Source organism: Entelurus aequoreus, linkage group LG23 (assembly GCF_033978785.1).
Source record: "Entelurus aequoreus isolate RoL-2023_Sb linkage group LG23, RoL_Eaeq_v1.1, whole genome shotgun sequence".
Lineage (NCBI taxonomy): Eukaryota > Metazoa > Chordata > Actinopteri > Syngnathiformes > Syngnathidae > Entelurus > Entelurus aequoreus.
The window spans coordinates 40,510,282-40,537,781 of record NC_084753.1 but is presented as its reverse complement, the minus strand read 5'-3'; the positions used below and the strand labels follow the sequence as shown (position 1 = coordinate 40,537,781).

General features: G+C 41.0%; 1 protein-coding gene across 1 annotated transcript in view; it reads right to left on the bottom strand.

The window, feature by feature from the left end:
• The window catches only part of LOC133640828 (calpain-3-like), a 34,008-nt gene extending 8,386 nt beyond the window's left edge, over window positions 1-25,622 (bottom strand). The window contains exons 1-20 of the mRNA XM_062034506.1: window positions 25,371-25,622; window positions 21,725-21,794; window positions 19,065-19,183; window positions 18,862-18,995; window positions 17,931-18,099; window positions 17,769-17,852; window positions 17,605-17,699; window positions 16,889-16,966; window positions 16,531-16,691; window positions 12,925-13,094; window positions 11,789-11,800; window positions 11,488-11,696; window positions 9,401-9,437; window positions 5,540-5,617; window positions 5,392-5,464; window positions 5,255-5,319; window positions 2,158-2,226; window positions 2,005-2,083; window positions 1,768-1,884; window positions 1,624-1,682 (exon numbers count right to left, since the gene is read on the bottom strand). Of these exons, the coding sequence (XP_061890490.1) occupies window positions 1,624-1,682; window positions 1,768-1,884; window positions 2,005-2,083; window positions 2,158-2,226; window positions 5,255-5,319; window positions 5,392-5,464; window positions 5,540-5,617; window positions 9,401-9,437; window positions 11,488-11,696; window positions 11,789-11,800; window positions 12,925-13,094; window positions 16,531-16,691; window positions 16,889-16,966; window positions 17,605-17,699; window positions 17,769-17,852; window positions 17,931-18,099; window positions 18,862-18,995; window positions 19,065-19,183; window positions 21,725-21,794; window positions 25,371-25,622 (2,130 nt within the window). The remainder of the gene's footprint in view (window positions 1-1,623; window positions 1,683-1,767; window positions 1,885-2,004; window positions 2,084-2,157; window positions 2,227-5,254; window positions 5,320-5,391; window positions 5,465-5,539; window positions 5,618-9,400; window positions 9,438-11,487; window positions 11,697-11,788; window positions 11,801-12,924; window positions 13,095-16,530; window positions 16,692-16,888; window positions 16,967-17,604; window positions 17,700-17,768; window positions 17,853-17,930; window positions 18,100-18,861; window positions 18,996-19,064; window positions 19,184-21,724; window positions 21,795-25,370) is intronic.
• Window positions 25,623-27,500: the final 1,878 nt, after the last annotated feature.

Below are 27,500 nucleotides of genomic sequence, written 5' to 3'. Positions count from 1 at the left end.
GGGGCAACTTGTCAGTGCTGCCTATGACAATGTGAGAGCATTCTCCACAAAACTTATGCTATGGAAAGTTCAGCTATCTCAGACAAACCTTTGCCATTTCCCAGCATGCAAGGCACTTGTGGATGCAGGCACACCATTCAGTGGTGAGAAGTATGCTGATGCCATTTTGAAGCTACAGGAGGAATTTGACCACAGATTTGCAGACTTCAAGACGCACAGAGCCACATTTCAAATTTTTGCGGACCCCTTCTCCTTTGATGTGCAAGATGCCCCTCCTGTGCTTCAAATGGAGCTCATTGACCTGCAGTGCAACTCTGAACTCAAAGCCAAGTTCAGGGAGGTGAGTGGAAGAGCAGACAAGCTTGGGCAATTTTTGAGAGAATTGACTCCCAGCTTCCCTGAGCTTTCCAGAATGTTCAAGCGGACCATGTGCCTTTTTGGGAGCACGTACTTGTGTGAAAAGCTCTTCTCCACCTTGAACTTCAATAAGTCCAAGTACAGGACCAGACTTACTGATGAGCATCTTCAAAGTCTACTGAGGGTCTCAATTGCTTCCTCCCTCAAGCCAAATGTGGCTCGGCTATGCGAGAGGAAGCGCTGCCAGACCTCTAGCCAAAAGTAGGCAAGAGAAGCCATGTTCAGAACAGTTCATGTTGAAAGTTTCATTAATGTTCATGTTAAAGGTTAAATAACTGTTAATACTGTTAATTTGAATCTGAAAAAAAATAATTTCTCTACCCACCAACTATATGTGGTTTCTTAAGTTTTTCTTATTTGCTGTTTTATTATTATTTTATTTATTTATTACTGATTGATTGATTTATTTTCTTTATTCTTTATTTGTTTATTTATTTTTTCATCTTATTTTGTGTAGAAAATTAAAAATTAAGATATTTGAGAACAGTGGAATGTTTTATCAGAGCTTTTCTTGTGGAAAACCGGAACCAAAGCACTGAAAAAGTGTAGGGTATAGCAGAAGCAAAAGCATTGAAGACAGTTTTTTTTTTCTTTTTTTTTCTGTTTTTAATAAATGCGTTTTTTTTGTTGAAAACCTGATGCGGCCCAGCCTCACCCAGACCCTAGCTCCAGTGGCCCCCAGGTAAATTGAGTTTGAGACCCCTGCTCTTTAGGGTTCATATGTTTGTAAATCTGACTGTGATGAAGTCAGTGCCTCACCAGCCATGAACCTCACCGCACGTCACTGGTATACACGCACGCACACACACACACATACAGAGTATATATATATATATATATATATATATATATATATATATATATATATATATATATATATATATATATATATATATATATATGTATACATATATGTATACACACACACATACTATACATAAATGTGTACATATTTATATATTAATACAATGTATATATATTTATATATATATATATATCTTTTTTTTAAGAGTCATTACAAATAAGAATCCCAATTCATTCGAAAATCTGTTTTTTGACACACCTAAAAACCATTACAATTTAGATGATTTGTTTGTGAACTATGTCAGCAATTTCATACAAAAGACAAACACATTATTGTTGTTATTGTTGTTATGATTATTACATGAGTTTTTCTGTGTCTATTGTGATGGTTAGTTCTTATACCTCCAGTACGCTGAGTCGGATGGTACCATCTCCATTCTGGTCGAAGGCCTGAAAAGCTCCTACAGGGAGTAAAAAAAATAAATAATAATAATTCTGCCTAGCAACAAGTGATGCTGACCTTCACGCAGGCTAGGGAAGACTTACTGAACATGGCCTCCAGGCGGACCAGGCAGCTGACAAAGCTGTCAAAGTCGATGTTCATGTTCTCGTTGGCGTAGCGCATGGTGATGATGTCGTACAGCTGGTTGTTGAGGCGGAACCCTGAGCGGGACACAAGACACATGACTGTACAGCGACAAGAACATTCAGAGGGTGAGTTAATCCCGCAGAGGAGCAGCGCGGTCGGCACAGGAAAGTGAAGAGGCGCCAAGGTCAGGGTACCTGCATCGTTGACGGCGTTCCTCATCTCGTAGCTGTTGATGCTGCCCGAATGGTCTGCGTTGTAGTGCTTAAAGATTCCCTGGAAGAAAGCAGGCATGGTTGGATTTGGAAACCCGAAAAGACTCACTCCTTCCACACTTTGCTTCTTCTCACCTGCCATTGTTTGATTTTGTTCCACAGGTGGCGGAACTCTTGAAGGTTCAGTCGACCCGTGCCGTCCATCTGAGCCCAGACAGTTAAGACGTCCACTTCCTTTATTGTTGGTACTTAATAAGGTTGTGTTGTCTTAAACAAGAATTAGCCGAGCAAATCGAACCTTTGCTCAAATCTATCTGGACTTAGCATGCACGCAAAGATCAGGATCTTCAAGAGCAATGTCCTGAGGCTTGGAAAACCACTTCATCCATTGAAAGGAAGTTAGAAGTTTTCCAAAATAAGTGCCTGCGTCGCATCCTTAGGATATTCTGGCCAAACACCATTTGAAATGACAAACTCTGGGAAAGAACAACCACAACATCAATTAAAGAGACCATCCAAATTGGACTCTGGAGGTGGCTTGGACACGTCCGCCGTATGCCATCATCTACTCTCCAGTGAAGACCCGTTTATTGGACACCTCAAGGGAGGAGAAACTGAGAGAAGAAGACTAAAGGAGTAAGAGACTATCCCTTATGACTGCCCCCAGAATAGCGGCTGACCGGGCCAGATGGAAATTCCTTGCTTCGCCTCAAGCGCCAGCAACCCAGTAGAGGACTGAGTGACTGCACGTCACTGATGTATATATATATATATATATACACACATATACATATATATATATATATATATATATATATATATATATATATATATATATATATATATATATATATATATATATATATATATATATGTATATACATATATATATATATATATATATATATATATGTATATACATATATATATATATATATATATATACATATATATATATATATATATATATATATATACATATATATATATATATATATATATATATACATATACATACATATATATATACATATACATATATATATATATATATACACATATACATATATATATATCTCGGTACACTTAAGATTTGATTATAAAGTTTTATTACTTACATACAAAATATTACACGGTTCTTATCTTGCTGATTGTATTGTACCCTACGTTCTGGCCAGAAACCTACGTTCAAAGAACGCTGGATTTTTTAGTGATTCCCAGAGCCCAAAAAAAGTCTGTAGGCTCTAGAGCGTTTTCTATCCTGATACAGTACTCTGGAATACCCTACCTGCAACAGTTAGAAGTATTTAAGTCTCACCTTAAAACATATTTATATACTCTAGCTTTTAAATATACTCTGTTTTAGACCAGATGACCAGCCACTTCTCTCTCTTTGTTGTCCTTCTTTCCTGCAAGGAGAGGTCACCAGATGGCCATGGATAATCCCTGGGGAGATACCAGTCTGGAGGAGGTGCTAGCTTCTCTAAGTCTTGACCTACTGTGCACCACTCCTCTATAACATGGATGCAGACGTCCTACGACCCTCGGTTTGCCCCAAATGGACTATAGTCTTACATTTTCAAGAATGATGTCATTGCAGTTTGTGCAGCCCTTTGAGGAACCTGTGATTAAGGGCTAAATAAACAAACTTTGATTGATTGAAATGCTCATTGGCTTCATCTGGTTAGGATCTTCAGCTCTCACGGGATCGGTTTGCAGAATCAGCACCTCACATGGTTCTCGCCCGGAAAAGGGTGGAGTGCCATCTCCGGGTTGGGGAAGAGATTCAAGTACCTCGGAGTCTTGTTCACGAGTGAGGGAAGAGTGGATCGTGAGATCGACAGGCGGATGGGCGTCTTCAGTAATGCGGACGCTGTATCGATCCGTTGTGGTGAAGAAGGAGCTGAGCTGGAAGGCAACGCTCTCAATTTACCGGTTGATCTACGTTCCCATCCCATCTTAGATATAGAGTGAGAAGCTCTGTCGTCCGGGAGGAGCTCAAAGTAAAGCCACTGCTCCTCCACATCGAGAGGAGCCAGATGAGGTGGGTCGGGCATCTGGTCAGGATGCCTCCCTATGGAGGTGTTTAGTGCACGTCCGACTGGTAGGAGGCCACGGGGAACACCCAGGACACGTTGGGAAGACTATGTCTCTCGGCTGGCTTGGTAATGCCTCGGGATCCCCTGGGAGAAAGTGGACGAAGTGGCTGGGGAGAGGGACGTCTGGGCTTCCCTGCTTTAGGCTGATGTCCCAGCGACCCGACCTCGGATAAGCGGAAGAAGATGGATGGATGGATGGATGAAATGCTCTTTCTGATTACCTCACTCTCCGTCATTTTGCGTAGCAGGTCGAATATACACAGTTGCACATCAATTTGAGTTCACTGGGCACCAAGATATTAGACTTCCTCAGGAACAACAGAGCCCACAATAAGACAAAAAAGAAGACCTCTTTAACTCCCGTCCTGAACAATCAATCAATCAAAGTTGATTTATATAGCCCTTAATCCTTCGTCCCTTAGTCTCAAAGGGCTGCACAAGCCACAACGACATCCTCTGCTCAGATACCACATCAGGGCAAAAAAAGCCTCAACCCAATGGGCACAATGGGAAACCTCGGAGGGGACCGCAGATGTGGAGACCCCCCTGGGTGACCGGTGCAATGGATGCCGAGTGGATCTAGTTAATAATGTGAGAGTCCAGTCCATAGTGGGATCATCGCAGAGACGTCACCAACTGATGCACAGAAGAGTGGTCCACCCCAAGTACCGACTTTGAACATCTAGCGTCTCATCTGGGGTCACCTGATAACCTCTCCATGCAGGAGAGGGGGGCGGAGCAGAAAAGAGACGGCAGATCAACTGGTCTAAAGGGGGGGTCTATTTAAAGGCTAGAGTAAACAAATGGAACACAGGCACACCTCAGGGATGCGTCCTGAGTCCCCACCTCAATACCCCACAACGATCATCAGATTTGACAGCACCTTTGTCGGACAGATCAGTGACACCACGAGACAGCCTCCATGGAGGAAGGTCCGGACCAGAACACAGCCAAGACAGGACTTTGTGTAAAGGGTTAGAAGTCCGCACCTGAGCAGACCGACATCTTCCATTAGGTAAGGGAAGCCCGTCAGAGACGACACCAAACCGACCCCAACACGCTCACAGCGATGAAAAGGCGAGCCTCTCTGCCGGGGGTTGAAGTCCCCAGCGTGCACTCGATACAAAGGATACGTCCATCAGAGCTATCATGCTCCTGCAGCTCTCCAGGCTGAAGCCTTCTGTCGTCAGGCTCTTGTCTGGAGGAGGTAGAGGGGCATCAATCGTGCTTCTAGCTCACCTTCATACCAGCAATGGACAGAAGACGTTACCTGAACCCGACTCACGCTTGGTGGTCACTCTGTTGAGGACGTTCCTGAGTTCGTTGGCTGCGATCTCCATGTCCTGCCGTGTGGAAAGGTGGCATGAAGTCATTAAGTCCGCCCTGAAAACACCCTTTTTACTCGTCCCCGCACTCACGTCCCCGGCTATCTCCTGAAAGATGGTCCTGAACTGCTGGTCCTCGTCGCTCTCCTCGCCCGCTGAGGCCGGCGCTGGCTGAGGGTTCACGGGGTCACGCAGTCGGAGCCAAGGACGGCAACATGTGGACATGGAGTCGGTGAGAAGGTGTGCACTCTAAACATCTGCACAAGCTAAACACGCCGCATCCAATGAACGCTAAATCAGTTCTTCTCAAGTGGTGGGGCGGGACCCCCTGGGAACTAACTTTATCAGTATCATGCGGTATTATGCTTCAAATCCCGCTACACAAAACATGCTCTTTGTAGCCATTAATCCTCATTTTGATGAAAAAAACATTTTTGTTCTATATAACGTGTTACTGACTTCTTGGTTGCTGACCAATTTGAATGTTTTATTATTTATTTTATTTTATTTTTCAGTATTAAAATGGTTCAAGTTGGTCAAAAAATAAGAAATATATATATTTTTAAATGATTTATTCTTTGTTGTAAGTTGATCTTTCGTTTATTTAACATCATAAGGATACACTGTTATGCAGAGGTGTACTTATAACAATTTTATCGACAAATGATACTATTTATAAATGTTAATACATATACACTGTTATACAGAGGCCTACTTATTAACATTTATGAATAGTATCATTTGTCGATAAAATTGTTATAAGTATACACTGTTATGCAGAGGTGTACTTATAACAATTTTATCAACAAACGTTACTATTTATAAACGTTAATAAGTATACAATGTTATTCAGAGGTGTACTTATAACAATTTGATCAACAAAGGATACTATTTATAAATGTTAATAAGTTTACACTGTTATGCAGAGTTGTACTTATAACAATTTTATCGACAAATGATACTATTTATAAGTGTTAATAAATATACAGTGTTATGCAGAGGTGTACTTACAGTATAACAATTTTATCGACAAATGATACTATTTATAAATGTTAATAGGTATACACTGTTATGCAGAGGTGTACTTATAACAATTTTATCAACAAATGATACTATTTATAAATGTTAAGTATACAATGTTATGCAGAGGTGTACTTATAACAAATTTATTGACAAATGATACTATTTATAAATGTTAGTAAGTATACACTGTTATGCAGAGGTGTACTTATAACAATTTTATCAACAAACGATACTATTTATAAACGTTAAGTATACACTGTTATGCAGAGGTGTACTTATAACAATTTTATCAACAAACGATACTATTTATAAATGTTAAGTATACAATATTATGCAGAGGTGTATTTATAACAATTTTATCAACAAATTATACTATTTATAAATGTTAAGTATACAGTGTTATGCAGAGGTGTACTTATAACAATTTTATTGACAAATGATATTATTTATAAATGTTAATAAGTATACACTGTTATGCAGAGGTGTACTTATAACAATTTTATCAACAAATAATACTATTTACAAATGTTAAGTATACAATGTTATGCAGAGGTGTACTTATAACAATTTTATCAACAAATAATACTATTTATAAATGTTAAGTATACAATGTTATGCAGAGGTGTACTTATAACAATTTTATTGACAAATGATACTATTTATAAATGTTAAGTATACACTGTTATGCAGAGGTGTACTTATAACAATTTTATCGACAAATTATACTATTTATAAATGTTAAGTATACACTGTTATGCAGAGGTGTACTTATAACAATTTGATCAACAAACGATACTATTTATAAACGTTAAGTATACACTGTTATGCAGAGTTGTACTTATAACAATTTTATCAGCAAATGATACTATTTATGAGTGTTAATAAATATTCACTGTTATGCAGCGGTGTACTTATAACAATTTTATCGACAAATGATACTATTTATAAATGTTAATAAGTATACACTGTTATGCAGAGGTGTACTTATAACAATTTTATCAACAAACGATACTATTTATAAATGTTAAGTATACAATATTATGCAGAGGTGTATTTATAACAATTTTATCAACAAATTATACTATTTATAAATGTTAAGTATACAGTGTTATGCAGAGGTGTACTTATAACAATTTTATTGACAAATGATACTATTTATAAATGTTAATAAGTATACACTGTTATGCAGAGGTGTACTTATAACAATTTTATCAACAAATAACACTATTTATAAATGTTAAGTATACAATGTTATGCAGAGATGTACTTATAACAATTTTATTGACAAATGATACTATTTATAAATGTTAATAAGTATACACTGTTATGCAGAGGTGTACTTATAACAATTTTATCAACAAACGATACTATTTATAAACGTTAATAAGTATACAATGTTATTCAGATGTGTACTTATAACAATTTTATCAGCAAATGATACTATTTATGAGTGTTAATAAATATTCACTGTTTTGCAGAGGTGTACTTATAACAATTTTATCGACAAATGATACTATTTATAAATGTTATTAAGTATAAACTGTTATGCAGAGGTGTACTTATAACAATTTTATCGACAAATTATACTATTTATAAATGTTAAGTATACAATGTTATACAGAGGTGTACTTATAACAATTTTATTGACAAATGATACTATTTATAAATGTTAATAAGTATACACTGTTATGCAGAGGTGTACTTATAACAATTTTATCAACAAATGATACTATTTTGAAATGTTAAGTATACACTGTTATGCAGAGGTGTACTTATAACAATTTTATCAACAAATGATACTATTTTGAAATGTTAAGTATACAATGTTAAGCAGAGGTGTACTTATAACAATTTTATTGACAAATGATACTATTTATAAATGTTAAGTATACACTGTTATGCAGAGGTGTACTTATAACAATTTTATCGACAAATGATACTATTTATAAATGTTAATAAGTATACACTGTTATGCAGAGGTGTACTTATAACAATTTTATCAACAAATGATACTATTTATAAATGTTAAGTAGACACTGTTATGCAGAGGTGTACTTATAACAATTTTATCGACAAATTATACTATTTATAAATGTTAATAAGTATACAATGTTATGCAGAGGTGTACTTATAACAATTTTATTGACAAATGATACTATTTATAAATGTTAAGTATGCACTGTTATGCAGATTACATCAAATTGATTTTAGTTTTATTTAGTTCCACTCACTTCAGTTACATTTGATTCTACTCGGTTGGATTTAATTAATGTAATCAATCGAATCTTAATTTAGTTTTATTCAAACACGCTCAGTTTAATTTTATTTGAATCAATGTGATCAATTTATTTAAATTGATTTTAGTTGTATTTAATGTTGCTCAGTTTGAATCAATCTAATCAAGTCAAATTTAATTTAATTGATTTTACTTTTAGTTTTATGTACTCATTGTTATGTAATCAATGTACTCAATTTAATTTCATGAATTTTAGTCTTGGACTTAGACAAACTTTAATGATCCACAAGGGAAATTGTTCCACACAGTCGCTCAGTTACAAAGGATGGAAAGGGTAAGGATGGAAAGGAAATGCAGGTATTAAGTAGACTAAAAATTGTACCATAGTAGCAATATAAAATATAACATGTATGTAATTTTTACATATTATATATACAGTATATAATATAGACTGATTTATTATATTATATTTTTATATAAAATATACAATAAATAACAAATCATATTTGTTATTCAATTCTACTTAGTTTAATTTAATCAAGTGTGTGATTATTAATTTTACTTTATTCACCTTCATTGTTCTTGGCTATTGTTTGTTTTTTACTTTTTGATTCATTTGCAATAAGTAAAACTGAGTAAAAACTGAGTGTAGAGTAGTTTGGACAATAAGGATGTGTTGGAAAGAAGAGACTCACCACAGGATGGTCGGCCTCAATCCTGTTCTCTATCTCCCTGAGAGAAGATGAATAAACAGCGGTCACCATGGTGACCACAACATGTGGACTGGACCCCAAACCACAGCTGAGGCTACTATCATTAAAACCTTAACAAAAATGAGTATAAATGTGAAAAGTGAATATTCAGGTCAAGAGAATGTCGTCTGTGTCTCCCACAGCCTGACTCCCATCCAGGTCCTGCTCCATCTATCAGGTCCTCCAGGCCAGCAGGGGGCAGGGTGGCGCGTGCGTTGAAGAGGCAATGAACATTTTTGAAAGTTTACCGCAGCTCGCCCCAGTCTGGAGTGGCTTGTCCTAAAAAAGATTCCATAACAGCCTCGAACTGGGGCCGCTTTCTTCCAGCTCTACAAATCAAATCTCCGTTAAAATGGTTTGTTCTTGGTGGGGGTGATCAAGAAACCCCGCCCAGCACAAAGACACACAGAAGTAGACCGTGACATTTGCATACAGGAAGTACTAGATGAGGCAGTTCCTCAAGGAATTGCGTGTGAATGCTCCAATGCTGAAGTTGAACTGAAATGCTGACAGGATGTAGTATGAACGTAAGAATAGTTTGAATGCTGAAGAGTCAGAATTTCCAGGAAAACCGGAATTTGGTTTGGAACTTGGGAAAGTGTTAGTTTGAATGTCCAGGATGAGTGGAATGTGTTGATGTTGGAATGGTTTGAATAGGTCGAAAAATGTGGGAATTGTGCAACTTGGAAAAATGTCCCATTCATTTCAAGGGGAACTTCCTGGAATTTTGGGAAAAGCAGGAATTTTTAAAAAAAATGATTAGGAGCATGAATGAGCTGAATTGGTTGGTGTTGGAATTGGTTAGATCGGTCAAGAAATGTTGAAGTAGGAACAGTTTTTTAATTGAGAAATTGTATAATGGAATTCCTGGAATTTCGGAAAAACCGGTAATGTTTCTTGGTTTTTTGTTTTTCACAGTCGAACGGTTGAAATGGGATGTAAAAAGGACAAGGAGTAGTCAAACAAAAAAGTTTGGAAATAGGGTTAAAAAAAACCAACAGGAATTCCTGGAAATGTGTTGAATGTGGAAAAATTATAGTTTGAATGACCAGGATGAGTTGAATATGTTGATAGTGGAATGTTTGGAATCAGTGGGAAAATGTGGGAATTGTGTAAGTTTGAAAAATGGACAATTCATTTTAAATGGGGAAAATGAAAAAGGAATTATGGGAAATCCGGGAATTTTTTTTAGAATCGTTGTAGAGCACACAATTTCCCAGCAGGCTGAATGTTTTGAAGTTGGAACAGTTTGAATCAGATGAAAAATGTGGGAATTGTGGAACTTTGAAGAATGTTTCCAAACATTTTGGGAATTTCGGGAAAAGCTGGAATTTTTTGAAAATGGTAAATAAAAACTTAAATAGTTTGAATGAGTTGAAATGGTGGGTGTTGGAATTGTTCAAATCGGTCGAGAGATTATGAAGTAGTAACATGTTGAATTGAGAAATGGTATTATGGAATTCCTGGAAATTAGAGAAAACCGGGAATTTTTCCAGTTAAAAAAACAACTTCATTTTTCGTCCTAATTAGGAGGAATATTTTGACAGTGGAATGGTTAAAGTGGGTTGACAATGTGGGAGGAGTAGTCGACAGAAAAAAGGGAGAAAATAGGGTTTGGAAAACTGGGAATTCCTGGAATTTTTTTTTAAATTGGAAAAAAATGATAGTTTGAATGTCCAGAATGAGTGGAATATGTTGAAGGTGGAATGGTTTGAAAAATGTGGAAATGGTTGAAGTCTGAAAAATGGCCAATTCATTTTAAATGGGTAAACCTGGAAATCTGGGAATTTTTGGAATTTGACAAGGGAAAGCCCGCGATTCCCGAACAGTTTGATGTTGGAACGGTTTGAATGGTATGAAAAATGTGGAAGGTAGAGTGTGCCAAAATCTGTAGAAGAATAATAATAAATAGATGAATTGTGGTGTGAATGTTTTGGAGCATTCACACAACTAGTGCAAATATTGTATGGAACCTAACCCTTCCCTCCTGGAGCCCCCTGAAGCCACCCAGACTCCCACCACCCACTCACTCTGAGGTGTTCTTCTTTTCGAAGAAGACCCGCAGGATGAACTCGCCCTCCTGGTGCGGCTCGTAGGTGGAGGGAACGATGACGTACTCGCCAGGACTCAGCCGGAAGCGCTGGGTGACCTCGCGTAGGTTGATGTAGGACTTGCAGCGGGCTTTGGACGAGGTGAAGAGGAAAAAGTCCTTGGTCATGTGCTGCTTGTTGCCGTGCATCTGAAAGAGGATGGAGAATCTCCTCTAAAACTTTGGGTAACCAAAACCAATCAAAGAGGCTGGCCTGGTCTGATCCTTGAGGACATCCTTACCTCCTTGGGCACCTGTAGACAGACAGAGCAGACCGGTAACTGTTGGGATCTGCAGAAAAGTCCTTTGCTAAGTCTTAGGAAAGTGCCAGAATGAAGTGACCAAGGGTATTTTTGTAGGCTCTAGTCTGAACCCTTTCTGAAATGACTTATTCCTTCATTCTGGAGCAGGGAATGTCAACCACAGTCCACATCCAGCCAGACAGAACTCTCCATTCCATAGAATGGAAAGTTCTTCATTATGATAGACCATAGTCACTACACCCGCCCTCCTGACGTCGTCTTGATCCTCTTATAGCACTTCGAACACCTGACTTGCAGTTCTCTACCAAAACGCTTTCCTGAGAGTGAGCAAACCCAACTATCGTTGACTTTCTATTTAGCTTCCTGTGTAGCAGCAGTGAACTGGAGACAGGCATCCTGATGGTTATTGGAGCTGGAACCAATCCATGTGGAACGTCAGTCAGTTTTATTTCCCAAACAAAAAAAATCTGGCACTTGGACAAATGTAGCTCATGGCCTTTGCCTTACGGAAAACCCAGAAACTCTTGGGCGACCGCATTTGCATGCCTTGACCTTGGTTACTACCCAGAGTTCAAGACCGCAGGTGATGGTAAATCTATGATTCTTTCCCCTTTTACCTATCAAGAACTCGAGACATTACAGAGAGCCAAGGTTTGAGGAGGAAAACTCCACTCTAACAGGCAGAACCCCTGACAAGAGCCTCCTTGGGCAACCGCATTTGCATGCCTTGACCTTGGTTACTACCCAGAGTTCAAGACCGCAGGTGATGGTAAATCTATGATTCTTTCCCCTTTTACCTATCAAGAACTCGAGACATTACAGAGAGCCAAGGTTTGAGGAGGAAAACTCCACTCTAACAGGCAGAACCCCTGACAAGAGCCTCCTTGGGCAACCGCATTTGCATGCCTTGACCTTGGTTACTACCCAGAGTTCAAGACCGCAGGTGATGGTAAATCTATGATTCTTTCCCCTTTTACCTATCAAGAACTTGAGACATTATAGAGAGCCAAGGTTTGAGGAGGAAAAGTCCACTCTAACAGGCAGAACCCCTGACAAGAGCCTCCTTCTCTATGAGAGAGTTGGTTCAGCTCGATCCACAAGAGTAACAAACTAACCTCGTAGATAGCAAAGCCGATAGTGAACAGGTTGGCGCCCATCTTACGCTCTTTCCGTCTGTTCTTTTGCATCAGCGCCACCACGAAGGTGCAGCCAACCTCATTGTCTTCTGGGTCATCGTCCTCCTCCAGCAAACGAAGGCGGTACTGAGGGTTGGTCCAGAAAGTGTCTGCAAGGGCACAGGAAAATGACCAGTATGCTTCAACCAAAGGGTTTCATAGTCGAATCTGATTTATGAAGTTATGCCTATCGTCGACAATCAGTCAAATCTATGGCGTTGCTTTTTAAGAGAAACAGATTAGGATCTGTAGGGGTGTATTCTGGTTCCTAGGTGTGACGTCACATTATTGTTGATTGATTGATTGAGACTTTTATTAGTAGGTTGCACAGTGAAGTACATATTCCGTACAATTGACCACTAAATGGTAACACCCGAATAAGTTTTTCAACTTGTTTAAGTCGGGGTCCACTTAAATTGATTCATGATACAGATATATACTATCATATATACTATCATCATAATACAGTCATCACACAAGATAATCACATCGAATTATTTACATTATTTACAATCAGAGGTGTGGAGGGGGTGGGGGGTAGGATATGGACAGCAAGTAGTGGACATATAGAGAGAGAGAGAGAAAGAGAGCGAGAGAGAGAGAGATCAGAAGGCATAAGAAAAAGTATCTGCATTTGATTGTTTACATTTGATTATTAGCAATCCGGGGAGGGTGTTAGTTTAGGGTTGTAGCTGCCTGGAGGTGAACTTTTAGTGTGGTTTTGAAGGAGGATAGAGATGCCCTTTCTTTTATACCTGTTGGGAGCGCATTCCACATTGATGTGGCATAGAAAGAGAATGAGTTAAGACCTTTGTTAGTTCGGAATCTGGGTTTAACGTGGTTAGTGGAGCTCCCCCTGGTGTTGTGGTTATGGCGGTCATTTACGTTAAGGAAGTAGTTTGACATGTACTTCGGTATCAGGGAGGTGTAGTGGATTTTATAGACTAGGCTCAGTGCAAGTTGTTTAACTCTGTCCTCCACCTTGAGCCAGCCCACTTTAGAGAAGTGGGTAGGAGTGAGGTGGGATCTGGGGTGGAGGTCTAGAAGTAACCTGACTAGCTTGTTCTGAGATGTTTGGAGTTTAGATTTGAGGGGTTTGGAGGTGCTAGGGTACCAGGAGGTGCATGCGTAATCGAAAAAGGGTTGAACGAGAGTTCCCGCCAGAATCCTCAAGGTGCTTTTGTTGACCAGAGAGGAGATTCTGTAGAGAAATCTCGTCCGTTGGTAAACCTTTCTGATTACCTTGGTAGGAAAGGTTAGCCTCTAGAATGGAATCTAGGTAGGTGACCTCATCTTTCCTGGTGATAACAATGTCACCCACTTTTATGGTGAAGTCATTGACTTTCTTAAGGTTGTTCCAGCGTTAATGAAAAGTTATGAAAGAAACAGTCTTCATGTATTAACTCGCCTCCTTCTCACAGAGGGTTGGGTTTAACATCCGAAGATTCGACTTCGAGGTTGATAATAATGGCTGATAAACTCAGCCGTCGAATCTTCGACGATTTCAGGACAGCCCTAGAACTTTTCCAAATCAGTTTTCTAAACCTTTAACATAGAAGCTGTAGCTGTCTGTAGGATTTCCAAATCTCTTTTTGGATTACTGCAAGTCTTGAACTGTTGAACTACTTCCAACTGTTTCTGAAACGAAAGAATGATTTCCAGTGATACATGCGCCATTATGGCAATCATAGGAACTGCGTCACAGCAGCTTCGGGAAGACAAAGATCTGATACCAAGCAAAGTGGGGGTTTGATATCAGCCCGTGTGAAAGAGAGGGGCAGATCCCAAATCCTTTATACGTGTTAATTCTGTTTGTCTTATTCACCATCAACTTTTTTCTGTCATCATACCCTAGTATGACAGTTTTAGCAATTTAAACATGCATACAATTATCAAATATTTCCAGTTTGTCATTACAGCTTGCCCAAATAGGAGTAGGAAGAAGCCGAGCTAAATTAACATCAACTATTTAGCTTTTTACCGACAGGCGGATCGGTGCGGCGTCTTCAGTAAAGCGGACGCTGTATCGATCCGTTGTGGTGAAGAAGGAGCTGAGCCGGAAAGGAAAGCTCTCAATTTACCGGTCGATCTACGTTCCCATCCTCACCTATGGTCATGAGCTTTGGGTTATGACCGAAAGGACAAGATCACGGGTACAAGCGGGCGAAATTAGTTTCCTCCTCGGGGTGGCGGGGCTCTCCCTTAGAGATAAGGTGAGAAGTTCTGCCAACCGGGGGGAGATCAATGTAAAGCCGCTGCTCCTCCACATGGAGAGGAGCCAGATGAGGTGGTTCGGGCATCTGGTCAGGATGCCACCCGAACGCCTTCCTAGGGAGGTGTTTAGGGCACGTTCGACCGGTATGAGGCCACGGGGAAGACCCAGGACACGTTGGGAAGACTATGTCTCCCGGCTGGCCTGTGGACGCCTCGGGAAGAGCTGGACGAAGTGGCTGGGGAGAGGGAAGTCTGGGTTTACCTGCTTAGGCTGCTGCCCCCGCGACCCGACCTCGGATAAGTGGAAGAAGATGAATGGATGGATATTTAGCTTTTTAGCTTCCTTTCCCAGCATTATAAGACATTGAAACAATGCTGAGAACTTGTTGAACTAGGTTCTGTTGTTGAGCAACTCAAACGTAACGTTGAAACAACGTGCTTTTTGACGACGTTTAACCAATGTCGGGTTTTGACGTTGATTTGACCGTTGAAATTTGGTCATTTTACAACACAAATACAATGTTGAAACAACATGGTTTTTGACAAGGTAATTTCCCAACCAACAACGTGGATCCAACAATGGACACCAACAAATACAAATATTTTGCAGCGTTGTTTCAAAGTCCGTTTTAAAGGACGTGTACGTACAATCAACGTTGTATCAATGTCCTGCTGAGTTGTCTCTTGTGACCAATGGCAAGTGCAAGAGACTCCGAGAGGTGTTTTTGGAACTGGAACTAACCGATGCGTTCCAACTGGAGCCGTCAAATGATTAAAATGCTCAAATCGGATTCATCACAGTTTACGAATGAATCATGATTAATCACCGTCTCTTTCAAAACTGAACAGGGGAGAGTGGACCTGAACTCAGTGACCTGTCAGTCTTTTCCATCAGTTCTTGGGATCTTGTCTTGCCCCTGGCAAGATGTAGCGTTCCCTGCTGCTTCTTCTCCAAGCAGAGACCGCGATGCTCCTCCAACGTTAATGAGAACATGTTGTTGCGAGTGTGGCGGAGAGACTTGGTGTAAAGAGTTGTCAGGCTTTACGTGCCTGTGTCGGGATGCTGTGCTATGCCTCCATCCACCGTCCACATTAATTTCGTTAACATTGTTGTCGTAATGAATTGAATAAACTAGGGGATTAACGCAACATTTTGGACTGCCTGAGTTGCAACCGTCATGTTTATTGCCCACACCTGCCTTACACGGACTACGTCTCACCCGCCGGTGCCGACATACACGGCTGCCCCTGTGACGGTTTCATTTTAGGCACCATCATCATCGCTCAGCATTCTTGTGTATTTTCTCAAGCTTGTGGCGAGGTGTGACGTACCAGGATAGTTCCTACAACCTCCAGCGGAGCAGCCTCTCACCCAGCGTCCCTCATTCACGGAGACGGTCCACTTGTGAATCTTGTCGTCCTCTAATGCGTCGGGCGTGAGGTTGCAGATCTCGATCTTGGTGTAGTTCTTTTTGAAGTCCTCATAGGACATCCTGTAGGGACAAAGTCTGACTCTTGTACTCCGTGTTTATAGTGTGACTTTGCTACCGAAGACATATCAATATCTTGTCGAGGCAAGCTTGGACAGGACTGACAGATGAACCAGTGTTCGACTGCACAGCTGTCTAGATTCAAGGACCTTTCTACTTCGAGAGTAATAGGCAAATGTATTTTGCGATGTCAGCATTACCAGAACTCTCCGTCCTCAGCACTCTGATGTTGCAGCTTCTCCTTCTCTGTACTGGACAACGCAGCCCATTCCTTAGAACTGAAAGAAAACCAGGCAACGTTAAGAATACGTAGTCCATCCATCTTCTTCCGCTTATCCATGGTCGGGTTAGCCACTTTGTCCAGCTCTTCCAGAGGGATCCCGAGGCGTTCCCAGGCCAGCCGGGAGACATAGTCTTCCCAACGTGTCCTGGGTCTTCCCCGTGGCCTCATACCGGTTGGACAGGCCCTAAACACCTCCCTGGGGAGGCGTTCGGGTGGCATCCTGACCAGATGCCTGAACCACTTCATCTGGCTCCTCTCCATGTGGAGGAGCAGCGGCTTTACTTTGAGCTCCCCCCTGATGACAGAGCTTCTCACCCTATCTCTAAGGGAGAGCCCCGCCACCCGGCGGAGGAAACTAATTTCGGCCGCTTGTACCCGTGATCTTGTCCTTTCGGTCATAACCCTAAGCTAAAGACCATAGGTGAGGATGGGAACGTAGATCGACCGGTAAATTGAGAGCTTTGCCTTCCGGCTCAGCTCCTTCTTCACCACAGTGGATCGATACAGCGTCCGTATTACTGAAGACGTAGTATAAGTCTAAATTTACACTACAGATCTTGTTACCCAGAGCCTGGTCCATGTGGGACAAATTACATTTGGGTCACCATGTAGTGTAAATGCAGGGATACACACTTGTCGCTCCACGGTCCGTTCCACTCCACTTGGCCCCAAGGGTTTCTGAGACGCACCAGACGCACTTTGGTCTCTCGTTGTTGAGAGGGCCGACACTGCCGCACAAATTACAACTAAGTATTGCTCTCGGTGTGTGTTCATTCACTCCAATTTGAGTCGTTTACCTCTTCTACCGCCGTCACCGAGTAGGCGTGACCCTTCACCAGGCCCGTAGCAGTCCGAGTCTCGAAGCGAGCGGGCACGAGGGACTGCGAAACACAACAGAATTGCGTGTTTGGTTGCGTTCATAGCAGGAACGTGAACAGTTTTCGAGTTGGGACACTCACGTCAATAGAGCAGCCCATGAGGGATCCTCTTTCCAAGGCCTTCTTCATGATCTTGTAGAGCTCTTTGGGCGCTTCCTTCAGCTCGTAGAACTCGGTGACGCCCCCGGTAAAGTCTTCCATGGCTTCCGTGGTGTTGCCACCCTTCAGGGCCTCATAAGAGCCATGAAGCCTGTACAAGGGGCGCATTGGGAGAGCTATGAGCAGTGGTTTTAAACAAGCAAGTTCTTTTTTTTTTTAATATGTTTTTTTAGTTTATTTATTCGACAGGGACGGTACAATGAAACGTTGCTACCCGTAGGTAACCGATGCCAAAGTACATAAGACTTCTAGCCACAGGCTAATTTGCAACCCTCGTCCCTGGTTAGGCTTTTTAAAGAAAAGTTGAAAAAAGGGAAAAACACATACAAAAAGATTAAGATCAAAATAATTGGCCCCATTTGTCCATTACTACACCCGGTTCTAGTGCTCACACTTCTCATTTTCCTTAAGCCACTTTTTCAGTTTTGTGGAGAAAAGTTGGACTTATTCTTGTTTCTCATTGTTTCCCATTGGGTTGAGTTTTTTCTTGCCCTGATGTGGGATCTGAAGGGTAAAGATGTCGTTGTGGCTTGTGCAGCCCTTTGAGACACTTGTGATTTAAGGGTTATATAAATAAACTTTGATTGATTGATTGATTGATTGAGTTTAATGTCCGACTGTGACTTTAACTCCAGTGGCAAAGTTCCCTTTTAGTTGGGCTCAGTTCTGCACTTCAATCTACTAGTTCTACTATACGGCCAATTTCCAAGATCTTTTTTTAATAGGACTGCTGCTTTAACATGACTGTAAGAAACCAGAAACAAAGGTTCTTGTGCATACACCGGGTCCACGCCAGAGTCAGTTTGACGTACTCCAAGTTGGGAAAAAGAGGCTTTTTGATTTGCTGACTCACTTGGCGTAGGCCTTCTCCAGCAGGGCACTCCAGAACTCGTTTCTCTCTGCCGACTTGGTGAAAACCAGCTGGTTGTTGAAGGTCGGGATACGGTCGTCGATGACCACGTCCACCCAGTCGCCATAGCGCCAGAACTGGAGGGAGAACATGAACATGATGAAGGTGAATGAAAGGAGAGGAGATTAAGACTTAGTCCCACCAACCTGGAAGTGGAAGATTCCAGCGTAGTCCTGTGAGAAGCTCTGCTCAGGAGGAACTACTCTGTAGAGGAGCTTCTCGTTGAGGGTTAGGCAGGCAATGGCGGCCAGCAGCCAGCAGTCACCTGCATGCAGGGGGTAACATGTTAGCTTGTTTGGCACAGGTGGCCTTCTGGTTGCCGAATCAGAGGTCGGCCTTTCAGGCGAACTTCTCGGTTGGTTGTCCACACCACATTTCAAAGTGTCCAACCACACTTTTGTGCCTTTGCTGCCCTTCAGTGACGGGCTCAACAATGAGAAGTGCTGCTGGCTGGATTCCCTTCCAAACGAGTAAGCACAAAGCAGGGGAGGCCTCAGTCTGCCGAGAGGCCACATGGAGGGCCGGGAAAGCTGCTCTGTTTGCCAAAAATATTCCTAAATATCCTGACCGGATTTTACTTCATACATCCATACACATTCAAACACCCCGCCAACTTGCCGCCACCACAAGAAGAATTATTTATCGGAAAACGCAACACATGGTGGGAGTCAGTGCTTAAAAATACAAATGTAATATTCCTCAAGAATGGCATCTTTTCCCTAAAAAAATACCACAATACAAAATTTGCCACTTAACAACAAACAACAATGGCTCACTCGTGCCTACAAAATGCTTTATTTTGCCTCAAAAACATCTGACAAACATGGTACATAACTACCGTAAGTCCCGAACTATAAGCCGCTACTTTTTTCCCACACATTGAACTCTGCGGCTTGTAAAATAGTGCGGTTAATTTACGTTTTTTTATGCTCTTAATTGCCATACTGTTTTGTGTTCAGTAGTTTTCATTCAACCCAAGCGGAGGACTGAAATGGTGTGTTCCCAGCAGTCCACGACGCCAAGTGGCGGCACTTGGCGTCGTGGAGCTGCGACTGGCGGCACTTGGCGTCGTGGAGCTGCGACTGGCGGCACTTGGCGTGGAGCTGCGACTGACGCCACTTGGCGTGGAGCTGCTTCTGGAGGAACTTAGCGTGGTCCGGCTAGGTATGTTGCTAGCCTTGGAGCAGGGCGTGGAGCTAGTCATGGCGTAGGTGCTAGCCTTGGTACTGGTGCTAGCCTTGGCGCTGGTGCTAGCCTTGGTGCAGGTGGAGGTGGCCTAGCCGGAGGTTGCGGCTTGGCATGGCGAAAAGCTCGTGGTGGTGGCCGGGCTGCAGGCTGCGGCTTAGCAGCCCGAAGAACTGGTGGAACCACCCCACCAGCACAGCTCCCGGCCCTAGCCCCCCCCCCCCTCAAGGGGCGGATACCAGACGCGCTCCCTCCGGTCTGGAATAGTTTTTGGGGGTGGGTGGAGGGAGGTCAGGAGGGGGGCAGAATCCTCCCCGCTAAATTGTCCAAACTATATTTCTTTATCCCCCACATGCGGTTGTGTGGGCGTAAAAAAAAGTAATATCTTGTGATGTGGGCGGGGCTTGAGTCTTGGGGGGGGGGGCGGAGCATGAAACTTGAATGACTTGGTTTGGCAAGATCTGATTTTCAGGAACATATCTTGATAATGCTTTATCATAGACATGGAGTCTTTCGTTGGGGGCGGGGGATCAAAAGAAAAAGAATTCAGAAAAAAAAAATCCTGGTCTTTGGTGTCATCCGCTGACGGTGGCGTGATGTTGTCCTGGGGGAGCTGGGCAGCCTGCAGCATATTTCCGCCCGGAGGGGGAGGAGCTTGCGGGTACGACGCGTCCAGTCCGCTCGGATAAGCCTTCCCAGACGTCCTTCGTCCTTGGCGGCACTTCCGGGACAGGGTTGACGCGCCAAACGGAGTTGATTGGCACCAGTTTGCCGGTCGGACCCCACATTAGATCCCTGCGCTCCATGGGGGAATAGCGAAGCGATTCGGCTTCCATGGCGCGCAGCACCTCCCAGGTTCCTTCGTCCAACTTCTTTGCGGGAAAACGTTTTGCTGCTGGCGACATACTGTCAGGACGTGGACTATGAAGTGGTTTGTTTTCCCGAGATGCATAAGAATTGGACCGGACATGGCGTGAAGTTAAATACATGATTTAATAATAGACTATAAAAAGTATAAACAAAAGGCGGGGAACAAACTTGGCTAATAAAACAAAACTAGCACAAAGGCAGAACTATGGAAAAAAAGGAACAAACTAAAGGCGCTCACAACGGAGGTACAAAACAGTGGCTTGAATAAACAAACAAACTTACGTGGCAAGAAAAGAGCAGCATGAACTATGACCTGGACAGAGTAAGCAGCGTGTCAAGAGTGCGGAGCACGGATGTGGTGTCGCCAGGCCGACCAACAGAAAAGGAAAAGCTTAAATAACACAGACATGATTAACAACAGGTGCGTGAGTGCAAGTGAATCAGGTGTGTGACATGAGGACAGGTGAAAACTAATGGGTTGTCATGGAAACAAAACAGGGAGTGAAAAAACAGGAACTGACAAAATAAAAAAAAAAGCACATGACCAAACAAAACATGATCACACAGACATGACAACAACGTATCATATCTGCGGCTTATAGTCTAATATATGGAAAAATGTTTAGTGGGTTCGTTTTATATCATATATATATATATAAATATTTATTTTTTTTCCACAAATGTGTTGGACTAGAAAATGAGCACGTATTTTCAAGTACAGTAACCACAAAAATAAGTTGGTGTCACTCACCAAGATCTCCCTGGCAGATGTCGGTGCGACTCGCCCCGCCAACGATGAACTGAGGGTTCTCACTAATTTCCTGCACAAAGCAAACAAGATTATCGTGTTGTTGTTGTTTTTCGCCTCCAGTTTGCAGTCTTGACCTGGAAAATTATCCATCTTGTAATCACGCACATCAACAAGGAGCGCTGTGTGACACTTTATTAGGACCCCATACATATATGTATATATATATATATACATATATGTATGTATATATGTATATATTTATGTATTTGTATATATATATATATATATGTGTATGTACAGTATATATATATATATATATGTATAAGTATATATATGTATATACATGCATATGAATATTGTGTGTGTATATATATATATATATATGTATATATATATATGTATATGTATATATATATATATATATATATATATATATATATATATATATATATATATATATATATATATATATATATATATATATATATATATATATATATACCGGTGTAGAGAGGAATATACGTAGGTCAGGAAAAAACACTGAGGCTATATCATCCCTACAAGCCTGTTTCGCAGGTTTCCCTGCTCGTCGGGGGATTTTCCCGAATGTCCTGAACAAGCTGAATTGGTTGGTGTTGGAATCGTTTAAATCGGTCAAGAAATTACGAAGTCGTAACAGTTTTTTAAATTGAAAAATGGTATTACAGAATTTCGGGAAAACCGGTAATTTTTCCAAGTTCTTTAAACCAACTTGATTTTTTTGGTCCTGACTAAGAGGAATGTTTTGACGGTGGAACGGAGGAATTGGGTTGGAAAATGTGAAAGGAGTCATCGCACGAAATAAGGTTAGAAAAAAAACAGGAATTCCTGGAAATTTGTTGAACGTGGAAAAATGGTGGTTGATGAATTGTATGTGTTGAAGGTGGAATGGTTTGAATCGGATGAAAAATGTGGGAATTGTGGAGCTTTAAAAACATTTTTTCAATGGGAATTTCATGGAAATTTGGGAAAAGCGGGAATTTTTTTTGAAAATGCTAAAACATTTGAATCTTCTAAATGAGTTGGTTGGTGTTGGAATTTTTCAAAACAGTCGAGAAATGTTGAAGTAGTAACATTTTTAATTGATTAATTCAATTACGGAATTTCGGGAAAACCGGGAATTTTTCCAGTTCGAAAAACAACTTTTTTTTTTGGTCCTGATTAAGAGGAATGTTTTGACGCTGCAACGGTTGAAGTGGGTTGGAAAATGTGGGAGGAGTAGTCGCCAGAAAAAAGGGTGAAGAAAGGGTTTGAAAAAAACGGGAATTCTGGGAATTCCTGGAATTTATTTGAACTTGGAGAAATGATAGTTTGAATGTCCAGGATGAGTGGAATGTGTTGAAGGTGGAATGGTTTGAATCGGTTGAAAAATGTGGAAATGGCTAAAGTTTGAAAACTGGCCAATTCATTTTGAATGGGGAAAAATGTCCCGGAAAACCTGGAATTCTGGGAAACCTGGGATTTTTTTTAATTTTTCAAGGGAAAGCCAGCGATTCCCGAATAGGCTGAACAGTTTGAAGTTGAAACGGTTTTAATCGGGTGAAAAATGTGGAAGGTAGAGCGCGCCAAAACCTGGAGAAGAAGAAGAAGAAGAAGAAAAACCATATGTATGTACGCTTTGGAACATTCACACAATGAGATGTGTTTAAGGGTGTTTCCACCATTAATAAGACATTATTCATGATATGTTATGTACAGTACAGTATGGCCTTGTGCTTAGAGTGTCCGCCCTGGGATCGGTAGGTCGTGAGTTCGAACCCCGGCCGAGTCATAGCAAAGACTATAACAATAGGACCCATTGGCACTCAGCATCAAGGGTTGGAATTGGGGGGTTAAATCACCAAATATTATTCCCGGGTGCAGCCACCGCTGCTGCTCTCTGCTCCCCTCACCTCCCAGGGGGTGGAACAAGGGGATGGGTCAAATGCAGAGGGTAATTTCACCACACCTAGTGTGTGTGTGACAATCATTGGTACTGTATAATGCATATGTTCCTTTCGACTGTACATGTACTGTAAATGTATAATGTATTTATATTATTCACAAGTGAATAATGCTGTATAATAGACTGTATTTATGTTATTCACATGTGAATAATGCTGTATAATAGACTGTATTTATATTATTCACACGTGAATAATTCTGTATAATAGACTATATTTATGTTATTCACACGTGAATAATGCTGTATAATAGACTGTATTTATATTATTCACATGTGAATAATGTTGTATAATAGACTGTATTTATATTATTCACATGTGAATCATGCTGTATAATAGACTGTATTTATGTTATTCACATGTGAATAATGCTGTATAATAGACTGTATTTATATTATTCACACGTGAATAATTCTGTATAATAGACTATATTTATGTTATTCACACGTGAATAATGCTGTATAATAGACTGTATTTATATTATTCACATGTGAATAATGTTGTATAATAGACTGTATTTATATTATTCACATGTGAATCATGCTGTATAATAGACTGTATTTATGTTATTCACATGTGAATAATGCTGTATAATAGACTGTATTTATATTATTCACACGTGAATAATTCTGTATAATAGACTGTATTTATGTTATTCACATGTGAATAATGCTGTATAATAGACTGTATTTATATTATTCACACGTGAATAATTCTGTATAATAGACTGTATTTATGTTATTCACACGTGAATAATGCTGTATAATAGACTGTGTTTATGTTATTCACATGTGAATAATGTTGTATAATAGACTGTATTTATATTATTCACATGTGAATCATGCTGTATAATAGACTGTATTTATGTTATTCACATGTGAATCATGCTGTATAATAGACTGTATTTATGTTATTCACATGTGAATCATGCTGTATAATAGACTGTATTTATGTTATTCACATGTGAGTAATGCTGTATAATAGACTGTATTTATATTATTCACATGTGAATAATGCTGTATAATAGACTGTATTTATGTTATTCACATGTGAATAATGCTGTATAATAGACTGTATTTATGTTATTCACACGTGAATAATGCTGTATAATAGACTGTATTTATGTTATTTACACGTGAATAATGTTGTATAATAGACTGTATTTATGTTATTCTCACGTGAATAATGCTGTATAATAGACTGTATTTATGTTATTCACATGTGAATAATGTTGTATAATAGACTGTATTTGTTATTCACATGTGAATAGTGCTGTATAATAGACTGTATTTATGTTATTCACATGTGAATAATGCTGTATAATAGACTGTATTTATGTTATTCACATGTGAATAATGCTGTATAATAGACTGTATTTATATTATTCACATGTAAAAAATACCTAAGTGTTTATTTTCTTTTGTGAGCGAACTGTGGTGCTGAATTTCCCCCCAGGGATCAATAAAGTACTTTCTGTTCTATTCTATTGAACTTGAACTTTGAAGGAGTTATTAAGATGTCATTCATCCTGGTGGTAAAGTGCCACCCTGACTTGACTCCATCAAGTGTGGACCGTCATCTCCACCTCACAGTCAAGGTAATAACAATGAAGACCAATCAGGTCCCGGACGGATCCCTGCACGGTCCCGCCGTCCTCCCCCTACCTTGGGTCTCTTCCAGACGATGTTCTTGACCTTGTTGGACTTGTGGCCCAGCTCCTTGAAGCCCAGCGACTCCACGCTGGCGGGGAAGGAGTCGTCCTCAAAGAGGCTCTTCCTCTGGAGACATTCCTGCCGGAGGACGGTCAAGTCCTGGCCGTTGAAGCGCAGCGGCTTGTTCAAAGCGCCTTCGCCGTCCCTCCTTTCCCGCTCCCGGATCAGCCGGTCACAGAAGAAGCCAGACGGTGTGTAGGGCATCTCGTGCCTTTGTCTCGCTCTCTTTTGGGGCTCCTGGGGGTTTTTTTTTTTCAAGGGCCCTCGCCGCTCGTACTAAAGTTGTAAAGTAAAGAGCGCTGGCATAAATCCAAGGAGCAGACCTGTGATTGGCTGCCCCGCTGACCTGCCCCTCCCCTCGGGAAGAGGAGATTCAGCCCCCCATGCATTCACCTTTGGCCGCCCCGTGCGCGGAATACCGCACACGCACCCGCGCCCACAATGATCTTCACCATTGTGGGCGGACACAAAGGCCAGGGGGGCCACGTGCAAAGAGGGTCCGCTGGATGCCCTGCCTCAGCAGAAGGCATTCAACCGCTTCTCAATGGAGCTCAGCGTCCAGCGGTCTCAGCAAGAACCGCCACAGGTGACGTCATCGCGAGGAGCGCCGGCCCAAGTCATTAACGCTTTCAGGTATGGACGCGGAAGTTCATTTGAGTCCCAAACAACCTTAGTCATCGGGATTGAAGATGACCATAATGTATCCCACCTGGCGCCTGGACTGGACGTAGGGGCCGGTTTGCAAATGTTCACTTTTTTAAGAAGAACGACGCAGCAGGCACAAGACATTGAAACAACGTTGATGATACGTACGTCTCCTTTAAAACCGACTTTGAAACAGCGTGGTGAAATAGTCGGGTTTGTAAATTGAGACAACGTTCATGTCCAACGTTGGATTCGGGTTGTTGGTTGGGAAATGGCCAAAAAGAACCCAACATTGATTAAAGTTAAAGTTAAAGTACCAATGATTGTCACACACACACTAGGTGTGGTGAAATTACCCTTGATGCTGAGTGCCAATGGGTCCCATTGTTATAGTCTTTGGTATGACTCGGCCGGGGTTCGAACTCACGACCTACCGATCCCAGGGCGGACACTCTAAGCACAAGGCCATACTGTACCGTACATAACATATCATGAATAATGTCTTATTAATGGTGGAAACGCCCTTAAACACATCTCATTGTGTGAATGTTCCAAAGCGTACATACATATGGTTTTTCTTCTTCTTGTTCTTCTTCTTCTCCAGGTTTTGGCGCGCTCTACCTTCCACATTTTTCACCCGATTAAAACCGTTTCAACTTCAAACTGTTCAGCCTATTCGGGAATCGCGGGCTTTCCCTTGAAAAATTAAAAAAAATCCCAGGTTTCCCAGAATTCCAGGTTTTCCGGGACATTTTTCCCCATTCAAAATGAATTGGCCAGTTTTCAAACTTTAGCCATTTCCACATTTTTCAACCGATTCAAACCATTCCACCTTCAACATATTCCACTCATCCTGGACATTCAAACTATCATTTCTCCAAGTTCAAATAAATTCCAGGAATTCCCAGAATTCCCGTTTTTTTCAAACTCTTTCTTCACCCTTTTTTCTGGCGACTACTCCTCCCACATTTTTCAACCCACTTCACCGTTGCAGCGTCAAAACATTCCTCTTAATCAGGACCAAAAAAAAAAGTTGTTTTTCGAACTGGAAAAATTCCCGGTTTTCCCGAAATTCCGTAATTAAATTAATCAATTAAAAATTTTACTACTTCAACATTTCTCGACTGTTTTGAAAAATTCCAACACCAACCAACTCATTTAGAAGATTCAAATGTTTTAGCATTTTCAAAAAAAATTCCCGCTTTTCCCAAATTTCCATGAAATTCCCATTGAAAAACATTTTTTAAAGCTCCACAATTCCCACACTTTTCATCCGATTCAAACATTCCACCTTCAACACATTCAATTCATCAACCACCATTTTTCCACGTTCAAACAAATTTCCAGGAATTCCTGTTTTTTCTAACTTTATTTCGTGCGATGACTCCTTTCACATTTTCCAACCCAATTCATCCGTTCCACCGTCCTCTGCATTTG